The sequence below is a fragment of the Apium graveolens genome, chromosome 5 (assembly GCF_009905375.1).
Source record: "Apium graveolens cultivar Ventura chromosome 5, ASM990537v1, whole genome shotgun sequence".
Taxonomy (NCBI): Eukaryota; Viridiplantae; Streptophyta; class Magnoliopsida; order Apiales; family Apiaceae; genus Apium; species Apium graveolens.
The window spans coordinates 20,111,262-20,130,091 of record NC_133651.1 but is presented as its reverse complement, the minus strand read 5'-3'; the positions used below and the strand labels follow the sequence as shown (position 1 = coordinate 20,130,091).

The window sequence follows — 18,830 nt, the reverse complement described above, 5'->3', positions numbered from 1 at the left end:
AGATCGAGATAAACATAAGAAGAGATATGCATGAAGAAGGAATTCTATGAAGAATAGAATACTTTGAAGAAAAGATATCTGATTGATATATTTTAGGAAGCAGAATTATATTCCATATCAATTAGCGATTATCTTGTAACTGTGTAGTATATAAACACAGACATAGGGTTTACACTATAAGTGTTATCATATTCGAGAAAATTTATTCATTGTAACCCTAGCAGCTCTCGTGATATTTGTTCATCACTGAGAGGTAACAGTTCCATACTGTAACAGAGTTTATTGTATCAATAAAGTTTGTTTTCTGTTACTTGAGTTATTAGAGTTCGATTTGATTGTACTTTACACTGTATTCACCCCCTCTACAGTGTGTGTGACCTAACAGTAAATATTTTTAAATATTAAGTAAAATTACTTAATCAATGTGGGACAAAACTCACAAACCCATTTCAAGCTACTAATTTCACCTCAATTTCTATATGGATTACACTAAGAAAATGACTTAGATCCAAACATGAAAGTTTAAGTCCTCATTTCAAAAAACAACCTTCAACAATTAATTTTAGAAAATTAAATCATGAACATATCTAAAACATGTCTCAAACTTTCCGTTTTTTAACATATACTATATGGTGGACCACATTAACAACTTTTATATATGTGAGTTATTAAAGTGCATTTTAAAAAATAGGTTAGACAAAGATAGTATGGACAAAAAATTTATATATGTATTGGGTTGTTAAGTCTTGACAACTATCTTAACAACCAAAAACAAATTGGTTATTAGCAAATTGTTAACAATCCACTTAACAAATTGTTTTGGAAAGCAATGCATTATGCATGGCAATATTAAATCACTAGTCTTATTAATAAATTGTTCAGCTTCAAATTGAATAAATTGGTGGTTGTCAAGTTTGTATCCTAGTCTTTCTTGGAGATGCTAACCAATTGAATACAATTTGTCCAACTATGACCAATCACAGCACTTGAACTATATAAGTGCTCAGTATTCAAACTTAAGTTTCAGTAAGCTTTTTTCTTGTCTGTCCCAGGTTCTGATTCGATTTTTGTTAATCCTGATATTTGTTAGAACAGATACTCAGTCGTAATGCATATAAGCCTAATTATTTAAAAAAAGGTTTCATTTTCCCCATTTTAAACCCCTGCGACCAAATTTTTGTAAGAAGTTTCAGTTCAACTGTAACCTGCCAAAACACAAATGGTTTACGAACAAACCAGCATGATAACAGCAAGCAATCAATCGAAAAATGTCTGCGTTATCGGAGCCGGGCCATCGGGGCTAGTTGCAGCTATAGAGATTAGAAAGGAAGGACACAATGTGGTGGTCATAGAACAAAATAATGATATTGGAGGGCAATGGCTTTATAATCCTAGTGTTGAGGCTGAAGATCCACTTGGAAGATGCAGTACCTTAAAAGTCCATAGTAGTGTATATGATTCACTAAGACTTCATACACCTAGAGAGACTATGGGGTTCAGTGATTTTCCAATTTTGGTTAAAAATGATCCAAGGAATTTTCCGGGGCATAGGGAAGTGTTCTTGTATTTGCAAGATTTTTGTGAAGCGTTCGAGTTAAGAGAGATGATAAGGTTTGACACCCGGGTGGAGAACGTGAAAATGTTGAACGGTGGTGATCAAATTGGTAAAGATTTGAGCTGGGTAGTTAAGAGTATAGATAATAAGAATGAGATGGTGGTGGAAGAGTTGTTTGATGCTGTGGTTGTTGCTACTGGTCATTATTTTCACCCTAGATTGCCTACGATTAAAGGTATATATAGTCCCTTGATTGACCTTCTTATTTTCAGTCGATAAATTATCATGTAGTTCATTTTTACTAATTAGGAATTGATGACTGGAGGAAAAAGCAGCTGCATAGTCACGTCTATAGAGTTCCAGATCCATTCCTCAACGAGGTGAGATGATTTATGAAGCATGTTTACATAAACAATATGTTTGTCACGCTTCATTATTCTTGTCATGATCAAAGTTTTCTGCGGAAAGAGTCTTTTATATAAACCTAGAAGTAAGATCAGACATTTAGGATCAGAACAGGGGCAATATCTAGGCACTTCTTGTTGGGACATTTTAAGTAGGTTTGGTAGCATCTCTCATTTTCAAGGTTTTGCAATTGAAGTTGCTACTTGACTTGAAAATAGGTGGTGGTGGTTGTTGGAAATTCACTTACTGGGCTAGATATTGTAATGGAGCTTCTGCAAGTGGCAAAGGAGGTCCATTTGAGTTCCAAATCACTTGACCTATCTGAGGGGTTATCGAAAGTTATCTCTAAACATGATACCTTACACCATCATCTTGAGGTGAACAACAATTTAATCCAATTTCATCGCTTTTTAGTTTAGATTTCTTTACTATATGTGATATACATCATCCATGGCAACATATTGGTAATGCAGATAGACTCTCTGCACGAGGATGGCCGCGTGGTGTTGGTAGATGGCTCCTGCATAGCTGCAGATACCATAATATACTGCACTGGGTAAACAATCAACATGTTCCCTAATCTAGTAGGATATTCTGTATTTTCATGTAAGTGTTGCATAAATATATAAGTATGGTTTGGCTGACGATGGCTGCAGGTATGAATATACATTTCCGTTCCTTGAAAGCAAAGGAATAATAGCAGTTGATGATGGAAGAGTAGGACCACCGTATGAGCACACTTTCCCTCCATCACTTGCACCATCTCTCACTTTTATAGGGATTCCAAGAAAGGTCTGGACTTCGTTAAGTACTTACTTTTAAATCCAAGTCGAATGGTCCTAAAGAAAATCAAAAATGAAGTTAGCTAAGCCCTTTAAAAAAATTGAATTGGGATGTTGATATGTGGCACATACATGCTTTTTATATAGATTATAGGATTCCCATTCTTCGAGTCTCAAGCGAGATGGATAGCTCAGCTGCTGTCCGCGAAAACAAGTTTGCCATCATCGGATGATATGATGCTGTCCATTAAGGAGTTTTATCACGCAAAGGATCTTGCTGGTATACCAAAATATAACACTCATGATATCGCTAATTTTGAGGTATTTTTTTGGTTCACAACTTGCTGAAAATGCTAGTTTCATTTGACATTGAAACTGTGTCTGCTGCTGCATCTCATGAGTGGTATGAATTTGCAGTACTGTGATAAATATGCGGATTTTGCTGGATTTCCACGCGTGGAAGAGTGGAAGACAAAACTTTGTTTAGCAGCTTTGATCAAAGCAGAAGTAGACTTGGAAATATACCGCGAATTTCCTTACGAGGAGTATCGGCTACCTGAACAAGATTCTAGCCATTAAGTGAAGTCCAGCCCTTCATGATAAATGATGATACCAATGTGATACATATATATGTGGCTCAAGTGAAATGCTTTGTGAAGCAAGGAAATAGTTCTAAGTTTATTCTGATATGAGATATGAATGGCTTTCATAGTTGGAGTTGTGGAGTGTAAAACATGCTCTATATTTTTTTGCTAATTTTAAAGGAAAATTTTAGAGATACCAAATTTTTATCCAAAAAAATTCTCAAATCACGTGTCTCATTAAAAGTTGGCAACCTTCTTATGATAATATAGACCTCGTGTGTATTATATGCTCTTGCTAACCAAAATCAACCATTTGTCACCCACTTCATCTGACAAAATGTTTCGATAAGATATTTAGGATACCTATCAGGCTATCACTACTCAATTTTAAAATAACAAGTATAAATGATGCAATTTTATATATCCCTAAATATTTGTTGTTTTCTATTGATAAAAATATTGCATAGATATGTACGAATCTTTAATAAATTGACTTATTTAATAAAGGTTATGTTATTTTATAAAATTTGCAACATAAATAAAATTATATTAATACTGGGAAAATAAATCTACCACGATAAAAAAGGGAATAAATTAAACGCAAAATTAAAAACAGGAGAAAATTACTAAAGTATATATAACACGAAAAATTATTCTACAAAGTTGTATTCCATAATTCAGTTACGTTTTTACCCCCATGACATACTAAAATGGAACGACGTCGTCTAGCCATTTCTAAATGACTAAACCCCTAAATCAGTCAGTCTCATTGGGTTTTGAATTTGTATCTATAATCACCCACCTGGATCTCTCTTCGCCGGTCGTTCACGCAGGTATATATATATATTATATATATGTTCTATCATTTCTTATATATACATACATGTTCGTATACACAACCATAGTTTCCCCAATTAGCTTATGAGTACTAATTTTTTGTTTGTAATATGAAATGATGAATACAAATTGGGGTTCAAACGTTGTATATGTGTGATTAAAACTTAGGTAGCGTTAGAAATTTGTGGAATGAGTTCGAATGTAATCCTCATTTTTGTTTGTGATGGAACAGAATGTTTCTCGGTTGGTTATAGTTTTTGATTTTGTTACATTTCGTAGCTGGTTGCCATTGTGTGAGTCAGATTACGAAATAGATTGGATTATCTGTACACGTAAAATTAACTGCCCGTTAGTATTTGCAAATGGTTATAAAAATTGTTACATAATTTTGATTGAATTTTGTGACTGGTTTTCCGGTGTGTAGATAGTGACTTATGTGTTGGATAGAATGAATGTCTAACCTCTGATGAACTTGAGCCTCGGGACATGTTTTTTTTTGGGTTTCGTGTTTGTTTTTTTATTTAAATTCTTAATTCTGGTCAAGTTTGGGCTAGGAAGAAGTTGATAATTCATTTTGTATATGGCTGTTGTGTGTTAATATGTGTGCAATGTATGCCATTCAATCCTCGGTAAGTACTATACTAAAATCTTGATAGTAGAAATGGAAATTGTCCTGATAACGGAAGGGAAAATATCTTCTCCAAACCCCTTAAGGAAAAAAAATCCCCAAAATTACACCTGAGTTTTGAAGTCGTTAGTTGGGCTCTAGTAGGCTGAAGCTGAACCTGATTCTGTTATATGATTACTTGTAACTGCCAAATATGTCTTTTACGACTGAAGTTGCTGGTTTTAATTTTTACCTGCAGTCTAGCAACAGAGTCTCGATATTGACGATTACGTATTAAATATTCAGAATTTGTAGACATGTCAAGTGATCAGCAACCAGCGGATAACCAGCATTCGGCAGATAACAACCAGCAACAACCAAGTCCTTCGGCTGTAGGACCTGTTGGCTGGATAGAACACCATTACAAGAGGCTCAAAGAAAACGCAGAAACTTATCCCTATGTATGGGCTTCATATGCAGTTGTTTACGTTGGATTTGGCCTTTGGACTACTTATAGGTGGAGAAAACTCCGCCGGACTGAAGATAGAGGTAGAGTCCTTCAAGCCAGACTCCAGAAACTTGTTGAAGCTGACGAGTCAGCAGCCCTTAAGGCGGTTCCTGAAAGGACGACCTTCACAGCAGTAACTGAAATGAGAGCATCGAACACCATCACCAAAGCTGAGGAGTCGGAAGCAGCTGCCACGGTGACTGACAAAGCAGCTAGCTGAAGATAGAATTATCATATAGTTGGTTTGATCAATGTAGTTTGAAATGCAGATTTTATACAGATATATTATTGTTCTTTGCTGGTGAGAGTTTTGATTATATTTAGAAAGTTCTCTTATTTTGTTTGGATAAACTCAAATCCAATATACTTTTGTTTGGGGCAGCCTAAATTTGTTGGAGGGTGATTAGTTAATTGACTTCAACAACATTACATTAATGTTTTTCTTGCAAGATGTTAGTAATAGAAATTCTACTATTTTGGATTTGTGGTATCAGGGTAGGGCATTGCCCTTGCTATTTATTTGGTCACGCGGTTGTATAAATGAAGAGGAAACAAGACAAGCATCTTGTTCTCCATTAAAGATTGATTAGCCAGATTGATAATGGTAATAATTATATTATGAGTATGCTATAAAAAAAATTTGTTCTTTGTTACATTGATTTTAAGAGCAGGAACTCGTACCCTTACCAATTGTTGAAATTATAACTTACTCTGTAGTCAGTGATTGCACGGGCATGTTCTAAATTGAGTATTTTTAATTATAATTGTTGACGGTATATTCGTGTTATTTTCCGATAAATTGATGACGTTAACGTATTTATTTGTGTATATCAGCAATTTTTACCTTTTTGGGTGTGGTTATATGGTGCATAACATGTTTTGCGACATTTAACATTAAACTAAAACAATCGACGTCTGTAATGCTATTTCTAGCCCGTGCACGTGTGCAAAATGCGAATAAACAATTTCTTTAAATAACTAATGTGTTTAAATGATAAAAGTGCGATGAGTGAAGTACTCAATTGCCGATCTTGAAGGAATTATGTGTTAGACTAATGATTTTATATTCATTTTGCATCCCTTCGTTTCAGCTTAATGTAAATTTGGTTAAGAACTTTAATTATATGCAATATGCATTCCTTAGGTTTCTATACTCTTACAATAACCACCCCTTAACCAATTTTCTGTCATTTTGACTGTTAATTTTTAGTTGACTAGGGGTAAAACGGAGATAACACATAAAAAATATTTGAATAAAGCATTAATAAATTTAAAGTATTGGAAAAAATAGTAAAAAATATAATGATTTAAAAAAAATTTGAATCAGGTGTTAAATCGATTTAAGCCTTTTTTAAAAATAATAATAATTTTTTTTTAGTTTTTCTATTTAATTATTTCATCTTTAAAATATTCAAGTTAAATAATATTTTTTGATATATTTAATATTTTTTGATATATTTATAATTATTACGCACATTATAAATTTTTTATATAGACACTCACATTATAAAAAAAATTAACTATATTTTTTACATATTATTTTATAGTTTTTTTGAATTTTTAACATATTTTTTAAATATTTTATACTTAATATCTCCATTTTACCCCTAGTCAACCGTTATTTAACGGTCAAAATTAACAAAAAATGGCCGAATGGTGGTCATTATAACGGTATTAAAATCTAAGGGATGCATATTACATATAATTAAAGTTCTTGACCCAATCCGCATTATGCTGAAACCAAAGGTATGCAAAGTGAAACTAACTCTTTTCTTAATTGCAGGGCATGTTCTAGATTGAGCGTTTTTAATTATAGTTGTTGATCATATATTTGTGTTGTTTCCCGGTAAATTAATGACATTAACGTATTTGTTTGTGTATATAAATAGTTTTTGCCTTTTTTTGGGTGTGGTTATATGGCGCATAATATGTTTTTCGATATCTAATATTAAGCTGAAACAATAAATGTCTATAATGACATTCCTAGCCTGTGCATAGGCACTTGCAAAATGATAATAAATAATTTTTTTTTAATAACTAATACATATATATATATGTTAAAAGTGCGATAAGTGAAACACTTAATTGTTGATCTTAGACTAACGTAAAATTAACGATATTCGAATTTTTTCAACTGTTATTCTTATATATATGCAAGTTTGATGTTTGTTATTTATAAATACGTTAAAGATTTTTAGCATTATATCACGTAGATTTTTTAAAGTTACAATCTAAATCTTTGTTTACGTCTAGTTTTAATCGTTTTATGAAAATTAAGTAATTTATAATAGTTCCTTATATTGTTAGAATTAAGTATAATTTATATTATTCGTGCTTTAGTCTTCATACACTAATCTTATTTTTTCCCTTAACGATATATTTAATTTTTTTATATATATAATTACTAACTTAAAACCCGTGCGATGCACGATACGCGAGATTTTTTTTAACATTATATATTTTTTAGAAAAATATATTTAATTCAATTCTTAATTTTGTTCATTTAAAACTTTAAATGATATGAATTCAAGATAATTATATTAGTAGACGTATATGTTCATAACTTTTTAGAACATTTAAACTTATTTAAAGTGATAGCATTGGTAATGGGGGAAATATTATTATAACAAAATTATTATTTTATTGAGGATACAAATATAATATCTCCATTATGTTGGGACCTTAAAAAAATATTATTATAGCATGGTGATTACTTAATCGATCAACTATAACTCTATAAAAGATTTTTGAAAAAAGATAATATTACTGATTGAACGATATTGTTTTATTGATAATTCTATGTGTATTTTAAAAAATAATAATATATATGTTTTAATTAAAATTTGATTTTTCAGTTCATATCAATATGATATAAATTATACTTAGTGTAATATTAATTTGATTTATATTTGATCATTGGTTTACATTATTTTATTTTAACTCAATGCCCAATACACCGACCAAATCAAACTAATTATTTTTAGTTCATTTTTATTTATTTTTTAAAGTCTGAATCAATAAGATAATTTTGTTTTAGATTGAATAATGAGTATATATGATTTTATTTTTGTTGGTCGAATTGTATTTTTATTTTAGTTTTGTGTTAGTCTGAATCAATTGTATCATGTATTTTTTTATCATGTATAAGTAAAATATATTATCTTGTTTATCCACATTCATTAGTATATTTTTTTAGGGGGATTGATAGTATTATTATTTCATTTTAACCTGAGTCACATTATATATCAACTAAATATTAAAAATATATTTAGTCTTCTTAAATTTAATTTAGCCCGAAGTAATAAATTAGAATAATATAAAACTTGATATGAATTAAAATTTAAATTGGTAGAAGAAGTTGAATTTAATATAAATTATAATGATATAGAGTTCGAAATAAAATAGATATGAAATTGGTAAAGCAATAGAGTAAGTTGACTTCGATATCAATTATAATTGGAATTGATTGACCCAATAATTAGTAATAAATAATTAAATAAGGTGCGATGCACGGAGTGCACATTTTTTTTTTAATATTACATAATTTTAAAAAAAATACTTGAATTCAATTCTTAATTTTGTTCATTTAAAAATTTAAATGATATGATTTCATGATAATTATATAAGTAAATGTAAATGTTCCGAACTTTTTAGAACATTTAAACTTATTTAAAATGATAACATTGGTAGAGGGAATATTATTGAAGGGTTTTTAGCACATAAACGCAGCGAAAACGTAAATTTAAATCTTAAAAAAAAACCGAAACCCTCCGCAGGATACATGCGAAAAATAATATTTAATTCGTAGTTCAGTATGTTAACCTTAAGAAACTTTACGTTAATGGAAAGATGGAGGTCTTTAATGGCGATCCAAAAATGATGAACGGAGATCCTTAGCAGCTGCTCCTCAAGTGTGAAGCACTCCACCGGTATCCACCAAGAAAACAATGTAATGAAGGAGGAGGAGATGGAGAGAATTAGGGTTTTGTAAATCTTTTTGGTTGAGGCAAAAATAGGGTCTATAATAGTATATTTATAGGCAAAATTTTCAGCTGAAAATTTTTCCATAAAATATTATAATTATTAACCCTTTATTATTCTCACTAATAATTAAAACACCTTTTAATTATTAATCCCTTTTCTAAACTCTTTAGAAATAATTCTCTCACTTGATTTAATTTCCAAAAATTAAATTCTTAATTAATAATATTAAGAACATTTTCTTAATTAATTTATAATCAATTAAATCTCATTTAATCAATTATTAAATTTTGCCAATTAATTATTTATTTCATAAATAAATAATTATCAGCCATTATTAATTAATACCTCCACCATTAAATCATTCTCTTTTATGGTGTGACCCTGTAGGTTCAATATTAATCCGGTAGTAGAAATAAATAATAATAAAACTATTTTATCATTATTTATCTAAATTTTCTAATTCATTAAATATGATTAATTAATTAATCATATTTATTCTACATCGTGAGGGATACTTCTCAGCATATCGCGACTATCCGGATAATACGAATTCACTGCTTAGAATACCAAGAACCTATTCAGTGAGTAGTTACCGTACAATCAATTCCTTCTACCCTGCAATGTCACGATTAAATACAAGGCATGGAACTTGTGTCAAGCCTATCTTATTTAATCACCTGCTTTCCCATTCACTATGCTTAGTTCTATTTAATGTAAATTAGAAACTCCTTTCTAATTTCATTCACTCTGGCCAAAGATTCCTGAACTTACATAAGTGGATCAGCATTGAACATTCTCTTCCTACACTGGAAGGGGTAGATCCTTTATTGATCATACACTATCTTCTTGTACAAATTCCTATACCCAGTAGAACCCTTATAATTGTCCCTTGAGACTAAGAACTAAACCAAAACATAGTTCAGTGTACACAAGATGACTATGATGACCTCAAGTCTAAGGATACTTGTACAACTATCACTATGTGAACAACTACTGACACGTGAGTGAACTCCATTAGTTGTTCAGCCGTGTGAGTCATGTTCAGTGAACTTATTCTATAATAAGCACCTACATACTATCTATAGTGTCACCACACAAATGTCTATGAGAACATACATCCTTCATAATGAAGCAAGCATAGTATGTACCGATCTTTGTGGATTATTAATTACCAGTTAGTAATCCTACGACCAGGAACTATTTAAGTTTAGATTTATCATCTTTTAGGTCTCATTATTATGATCTCATCACAATCCATAAAAAGCTTTACTCTAAACTGTGGTATATCTTATTTAAACATTTAAATAGATAGAGCCCGCAATAAAAACAAAACAAGTCTTTTATTAATATCAATGAAATTAATACAGATTACATAAAAGTTATTCCTAAATCCGCATACATGATTGGACTTAGGACATATCTCTTTCAATCTCCCACTTGTACTAAAGCCAATCACTCTGGTATCTAATACCCATCTTGTCTTTTTGACGATCAAAGTGACTCTGAGAAAGTGGCTTTGTGAGTGGGTCTGCTACGTTGTTATGTGTGTCAACTCTCTCGACGTTGACATCTCCTCTATTTTCAACTCAGATTCACCACCAAAAACAAGAAAAATGACCTGAGTCCTTCGCAAGTACTTAAGGATGTTTTTCACTGCTTTCCAGTGGTTTGCACCTGGATTGGACTGATATCTGCTCATCACACTAATTGAATAAGCAACATCAGGCCTTGTACACAACATTGCGTACATGATAGATCATATTGCTGAAGCATAAGGAATCTTACTCATACGCTCTCTTTCCTCAGGTGTCTTAGGAGACATTTTTTCAGATAAGTTCTGATGAACTTTTAGATCTTGATGAAGAAATGTCAAGACAGTTATTTCTTCAGGAAAATCCATGAATGGACTTGGAGATTTTAATGGAAGAAGAAGCCAGACTTAAATCAGAAAAAGTCACATCTAAATCTGAAGCTTCTGGTAAAAAGACACTTCCAAAACTCAAAGGAATTGTGATAAAAGAAAGGACAAATAATGAAGCAACATTGGCTAAATCACAACCGCAGATAGATCCAAGATCCAAGGGTAAAGAAAAGGTTGGTGAACCTATCAAGGTTTATGTGCCTCCTGAGAATGAAGAAATCACTGATGAAAAGGATGATCTTGCTCTGACTTCAAGAAAAGTTCTTAAAACAACCTCTGACATGGCTCAAGTTGTTCAGAGTCAAGATACAGTAAGTTCTGATATTCCAAAGAAGCAAGTAACCTCTGACACAGCTCAAGTTAACTTGATATCAGAAGATAGACCAAAGACACTCCTACCAGGATTCACTAAAGCAAAACAGACTCAACCTCTGAAGACTGCTGCAAGTGGTTTTGATGCAAGAGTAGTTACTGGAAAGGAAGCAAGAGATAAAACTGGATTGGGAAGTGCTAATGAAAGAAGAATACAGAACACTACCAATGATCCAACTTTCTTGAGTGAACCAGGTATTGGAGCAACTCCTGAGAGATTGAATCAACTAGAATATGTATAAATGGTTTACCATACCTACTTGAAAGAACACATCTTGTTGTACTTCATGACAGATGGTAGGGTTTATCATATAAGGCAAAATGCCATTCCATTGAAGTATTTTGAAGAATTGGAGCATGTACTATTCTTACTTCAAGTGGATGACAGATTGACAGGAAGTGCTGCAAACTATTTGAAGGATCAGATTCAGAGACATAAAAGGCTTTATTTTGTTAAGTCTGACAGCACATATGTTCCAAAGTACAGAGATCACAAGGGTGATATAGTTGAAATGAAGCCCAACACTGCTAAAATTATAACTACCTTTCTAGGTTACAGGGCTGTGGAATTCAATCTTGAGTCTGATAAAGCTTATTTGATCAGACTGGATCAGGATATAAGAAAAGCAAAGATTAATGATCTCAGGGCTGCAATATTTCAAATTGGTGAAGATAATGCAGAGCTTAAAGATGCTAAAAGGAGGATGATTGATGAACTTAGATATGCTGAGAGATGTTTGTTGAAGAACTATCTCAGAACAAATCCTGACATCACAGAGATCAGAAGATGAAGCCAAGTCAAGATCTATAACTGATTAAATTCTGATATTTGTACAGACTGAAGCTGTTATCAGAAGTTAAATATTGGTAAAGTTTTAAGGACTGTAAGTTGTAGTTATATAGTCTAATTCTCATGCATTTGTACTTAATGTTTTTGACATCATCAAATATCTGTTAAACTTGTATATTATGCTAATTTACAAGTTGGGGGAGATTGTTAGATATATTTGATAATGTCATGGCTAATATGATTTATGTTTAGTTTTCAGATCTTACTTTAACAGGATAAATCAGTACTTACCGGAAGTCAGGACTTAAGGATATCAGTACTTATATTATCAGGAGATAATCATCAGAAGATGAATATCAGAACTTAAGTGCTGAAGGATGTTCAGATAAGGACAGTAGCTGATTAAAGGAAAGAAGATCGAGATAAACATAAGAAGAGATATGCATGAAGAAGGAATTCTATGAAGAATAGAATACTTGGAAGAAAAGATATCTGATTGATAAATTTTAGGAAGCAGAATTATATTCCATATCAATTAGCGATTATCTTGTAACTGTGTAGTATATAAACACAGACATAGGGTTTACACTAAAAATGTTATCATATTCGAAGAGATTATTCATTGTAACCCTAGCAGCTCACGTGATTTTTGTTCATCACTGAGAGGTAACTGTTCATACTGTAACAGAGTTTATTATTTCAATAAAGTTTGTTTTCTGTTACTTAAAATATTAAAAGTTTGATTTGATTGTATTTTACACTGTATTCACCCCCTCTACAGTGTGTGTGACCTAACACATGCAATTAACTAAGAATAAAAGTGATTGAATTGACTATATGATACAAACATGAAATTCTAACTTCATTAAATACTTCATTCAAAGTTATTGTTCTTAACCTTAGTATGCAATGGTGATGACAACTAATCAGATAACACGAAACTAGTAGACCCCAACTTTCGTTGTATGAATACCCTACTACCAGACATCCATAAAAGAGATAGAAGCTGAATAGACACCAATTATGTTGAGACCCTATATGTCTATAAAATTTGACAACATAAAGGTTTAATGAACAAGTTATCTATCATGTTTACATAGGCCAAGTAAGATGGTTAAAATTACCTACGAATCATGCATTACAATTACACATGAACCTATGCTAGCATGGCAAATCTAAACCTCTATATTCACTATCGCTTTAATAGTGATTAACAAACTATCTTATATCTTCGCGACGCACATAAGACGAATATGCACAACCAATACTAGAATATCATACAATCACACTTAGATATTCGAATATGCTATATGGTCTTATTGCTGCTATCTCCTCCCTCTTATATATGAAAAACGTCTATATATATATACAGGCTTCTGGACAATCGGGGCTTCAAACTCTTTGAATTCAAGTCAAATTAGGATTCTGGCAAAATGACCTTGCGCGGCCGCCCTCAAATCCAGCGCGACCATCCTTGCTTTCTATCAAACGGACGTGGCCGCTCCCAAGACCCCCGCGGCCGCCCTGAGCTTCTGAAAAAACTGGATTTTTCTGCTTTCTTGACCTTCTCGTACTGGTTTCTTTTGCGCAATCGATTGAGGTTCCATCCTAACACTCTTTCAAGCATAAAATATGCAATATCCATTCATTCTTTCGAATATGCCCTGAAATACAAAATATTACGAAAATACATCAAAAACACAAATAACTTGAGTACAAAATACCAATTCGAGCCTTTACGAAGCATTCTAAGTGGATATAAATTCCACTTATCAGTGGTGAGTATACGAGTACCTTGTTCAATGAATTTTGCGCAAACAATGATATAGTTCATGAGGTTACTCCACTATACACACCTGAGTCTAATGGGGTGGCAGAGCGAAAGAACAGAATTTTTAAAGATATAATTAACAGTATGTTGATTAATTATGGGTTGCTTAAGTACATGTGGGGAGAGGCTCTGAATACGGCTTTCCATATTTTGAATAGAGTCCCTCTAAAACATATGGACAATACACCTTATGAATTATGGAGAAAGCGTAAGATAAGTTTGAGTTATCTTCGTGTGTGAGGGTGTCTAGCTAAGGTGCTTTTCCCTGAACACAAGATAAAGAAACTAGGTCCAAAAACTGTTGATTGTATCTTTCTGGGCTATCTTGAAACCACAACTGCTATGAGATTTTTAGTTTTAAAATCTGACATAGATGGTATTATGGAGAATACGATAGTTGAGTTTCGTGATGCAACTTTCTTTGAGAAAATGTTCCATATGAAGACTGGTATACCTCTGGGGAATTATGAGGATGATCCCACTCACACATCGAGTTCTATTCCTAATCATGTGGAAAAGATGACAAATATAGGGGCACATCCTGGTAGTAGCTCTACTCCTAATTAAGTAGAGGAACCTAGAAGGAGTAAGAGTGCAAATGTAGTCAAGGACTTTGGAAGTGATTTTATCACTTACAATGTCGAGGATGAGCCTTTAACTTTCCGTCAAGCCATGGATTCTTCGGAGTCAAGGCATTGAAAAGGTGTTGTGAAGAGTGAAATTGACTCTATTGTTTTTAACGGACCATGGGAGTTGGTTGATCTCCCTCCTGGGTGTTCTACTATTGGATATAAATGGATCTTCAAGAGGAAACTAAATCATGATGGCTCAATAGATAAGTACAAGGCTAAGCTAGTTGCTAAGGGCTTTAGGCAAAGGGAAGGGATTGACTATTTTGATACATACTCTCATGTTGCCCGATTGAAAATAATCAGAATGCTTATTGCATTGGCTTCTGTACATGGTCTTATCATCCATCAAATGGATGTAAAGACAGCTTTTCTTCATGGTGACCTTGAAGAAGAGATTTATATAAATCAACCTGAGGGATTTGTTGCTTCTGGTAATGAGAAGAAAGTATGTAGACTAGTCAAGTCCATCTATGGCCTTACAGACTGGCATAAAAATTTTGATGGAACTATTTTATAATTCTGAGTTTTTAGTTAATGAAAGTGGCAAGTATGTCTACTATAAGGTTAGAGGTAATGATTATGTGATTGTGTGCTTATATGTAGATGATATTTTATTGTTTGGAACCAATATTGAGATTATTAACGAGACAAAAAGTTTCTTGAAGAGGCACTTTGAAATGAAGGATATGGGTGAGGCTAGTGTGATTCTTGGGATCAAGTTGACTCAACCAACTGATGGAATAATATTGTCACGGTCTCATTATATAAATAAATCTATACTTGAGAAGTACAATTATTCAAATTATAGAATCAATAATACACCATATGATTTAAAAGTTGCCATAGTCAAGAATAGTTCAGGAGTTCTTGTGTCTCAGTTAAGGTATTCTCAGATTATTAGTAGTTTGCAATATCTTGCTAATGTGACTAGACCAGATATTTCGTATTCAGTGTCTAAGTTAGCTAGATATACAAGTTGTCCAAAAAAGACTCAACGGGAGGCACTGGTTAGAGTTCTACTTTATCTCAAGGGAACTATTTCCATTAGCTTGCATTACCGGAGATTTTCGGGGGTACTAGAGGGGTACAATGATGCAAGTTGGATAGCTAAGAAACTTGGTTCCAATGAAGTGGCTGGATATGTCTTTACCCTTGCGGGTGGAGCAGTGTCCTGGAAGTCTTCTAGACATACTTTGATTACTCGGTCTACTTTTGAGACTGAGTTGTGTGCACTTGATGCCACGGGGATGGAGGCTAAATGGTTACATGGACTCATGTCAATGTTACATGTAGAAAGGAAGCCGCTTTCAGCCATTTCTGTTCATTGTGATAGCCGTACAACAATCGACAAGATCAAAAGTGTGAAGTATAATGCTAAGACAAAGAGACACATCCAAGTTAGACTGAAGCAGTGTTCTAAAAAGCGAAAATCAGGATTGTTATGTGGAGGGACCTTTCGGTGATTAATCGGATAATCGGTGATTAATCGGATTGATTAATCAGAGTATTAATCGGAAGCAATTTATTTAAAAAATAATAATAAATAATTCTATTTAAATGACCTTTCATAAGATTTATAAAAAAAAAATTACATATTATTAATTCAATATTTTTATAGTTAGAAAATTACTACTTACTAGTTCAGACCTTAAGATTTAAAATAAATCAAGTGAAAGTAGGACAAAATAATACAAATATGAAAGAAGTAATCATTATTGAATAAATTTAGAATTCCTTAAGATTGTGAATCGATTGGGCAAACGAGTTGAGTGTTGAGATTTGAGAGTAATTCAAATAGAGATTTTTGTAGAGAATGTAAGGATATAAGAATATAAGATTGTTTCTGTATGTAAAAGAGCCAATATATTAATATATTATTATTATTATTATTAATATTAATTATTAAATGTTAAATATTAATTATTATTTTCAAAAAACTATAATTATTCTTAAAAAATATTTTTTTTAATATTTTTTAAACTTTGACCGGTTCGACCGATTTTTCACCTGATTCAACCGATTTTTCCCGAACTGCCCGAATTTTGACCGAATTTTACGATTAATCGAGACGGGATCCGTCCGAACTCCGATTAATCGACCGATTTTTAGAACTCTAGACTGAAGTCTATAAAGGATCTTGTGTCTGATATGATTATTGCTATATAGTTAATAGGAACTCAAGATAATATAGTTGATCCGCTGACTAAGGGGCTTGGGCATGCTCTAGGCCTTAAGTCGAGGTTGGTGATGGGACTGGTAACCCATCATTATTCATCAACAACGGGAATCCAATACACCTGAGAGGAGATCCCTTGAAGTGTATTCAATATGGTAATAACAAGTTGTAAGGATGAATTGGTTATATCTCTACCATATACATTTAGATACTTATGTATCTGAGTCTATCTCATGTAAACCTTAAGAGATACTTGAACTGCTAGTTAGCAAGAGTTTTAATAAAATTTGATGGAAACAGTTTTGGATCAGGATTTGGTAAATCCTGATGGACCAATTACTGTGTCAGGATTTATAAGCTCTGAATGGGGTCAAGTCGTAAGACGAGATGTTGGAAGTACATCTTTGGAGATGCCCCAGCTAAGCGAATGCAATTGTGAGGTCACAATTAGAGGAAAGAGTTATTTCTTGAAGCATTCGACGAACAGGATCGAGATAAGACCATAACGTCTCAAAGCCGTAGATCGGCACCATAGCCTTTTGACTTGTCGTCGTCTATGGAGTGTGGTTACACCAAACGGATAGAGATTCAAGGTGAAACATTTCATCTCTATCCGGTAGCCATCGAAGTAGAGGACTTAAGAGGGTTCAAACTTGGAAGGGTAGCGACTCTGAAAAGTAAGTCATGATAAAATCTGATATGCATTTCTGTATGGACTTGTGGGGGATTGTTAGAAAATGGAAATTTGAGGCATGTTTTAGACATGTTCTTGATGTAATTTCCTAAAACTAATTGTTGGAGGTTGTCCGTGTAATGAGGACTTAAACTTTCATGTTTGGATCTAAGTCATTTTCTTAGTGTAATCCATAAAGAAATTGAGGTGAAGTTAGTAGCTTGAAATGAGTTTGTGGGTTTTGTCCCACATTGATTAAGTAATTTTACTTAATATTTAATTAAAATATTTACTAACTTATTATATTATTTTATTATGTGTATTGAATTTGTATAGCAGTAAGGATTTGTTAAGCAATATATGTTGATGCACATAACTCAGTATCCGTTGATGGATTTATCTGTTGAATTATAAAGTGCATTATCCGTTGATGCACAGTATTCGTTGATTGATTTATCCGTTGAAGTTCAATGTGCATTATCCGTTGATTTGCTGAGACTGATCCTGACGCCCTTGGATCAGGATTTGCTTTGGCTGATAAATCATGACGCTGGTCTGTTGTGGCTGGTAAATACTGATGGGATAGCTGTATCCGAATTTGACAAATCCTGATACTGACTTTTACGTTTCTGATTTTGCAAATATTTCATTAAATGCAATTTAAGTCAAGATATTTATTTTAATTAATGTAATACATTCAGTTACGTTTTGTGGTGTATTATATACTGAACAAAATATTTGGAATAGATATATGTCAATCACATAATTGTGAAACCCTAACTGCTATATCTCTCTTTTTCTCATCCATAATAGACAGATCATAACATTGGTTTTCTGGACGAACTGAGATCAGGTCGTTGTTAAGCTTTACGTATCTGTGGACTAATTGCTCTGAGTTGTTGTATCTTGTAAGTGATATTGCTGCAACCCAACACATCGTAAGTGGGGTAATAATCTCTACAAGAACAGTCTAGACTTCTCGAAGGCTAGGCGTCTCATCTGTTCATAGTTCTTTCAAATTTGTTAAAGTTTCTGTTAGAGCTAAGTAATCTATCATCTCTTTGTCAATTCAGTTACTGATTTATATTCTTGTTTGTCTTCGTGTTTTGTTTCGTTATTTGGTTTAATTGTCTGTTCTTGTTAATTGTGATATATATATATATATATATAACA

General features: G+C 32.6%; 2 protein-coding genes across 3 annotated transcripts; both read left to right on the top strand.

Annotated features, from left to right (window-relative positions):
• The first annotated feature begins 1,240 nt into the window (after positions 1–1,240).
• LOC141659901 (flavin-containing monooxygenase FMO GS-OX-like 8) lies at positions 1,241–3,321 on the top strand. The gene is made up of 7 exons (XM_074466834.1): positions 1,241–1,790; positions 1,865–1,935; positions 2,179–2,337; positions 2,434–2,516; positions 2,617–2,752; positions 2,890–3,063; positions 3,160–3,321. The coding sequence occupies exons 1-7, from the start codon at positions 1,241–1,243 to the stop codon at positions 3,319–3,321; spliced, it is 1,335 nt and encodes a 444-aa protein (XP_074322935.1).
• Positions 3,322–4,016: 695 nt separating this feature from the next.
• Positions 4,017–5,704, top strand: LOC141723833 (uncharacterized). 2 transcript variants are annotated; one of them, XR_012576378.1, is made up of 2 exons: positions 4,017–4,159; positions 5,030–5,704. XR_012576378.1 is itself a non-coding variant. In XM_074525747.1 (2 exons), exons 1-2 carry the CDS (start codon positions 4,066–4,068, stop codon positions 5,496–5,498), a joined length of 516 nt encoding a protein of 171 aa, XP_074381848.1. In that variant the 5' UTR covers positions 4,017–4,065; the 3' UTR covers positions 5,499–5,704. The 2 variants fall into 2 exon arrangements, 1 of the variants encoding a protein (XP_074381848.1); XM_074525747.1 differs by having other exon boundaries at positions 5,077–5,704.
• The last annotated feature ends 13,126 nt before the right edge of the window (positions 5,705–18,830 follow it).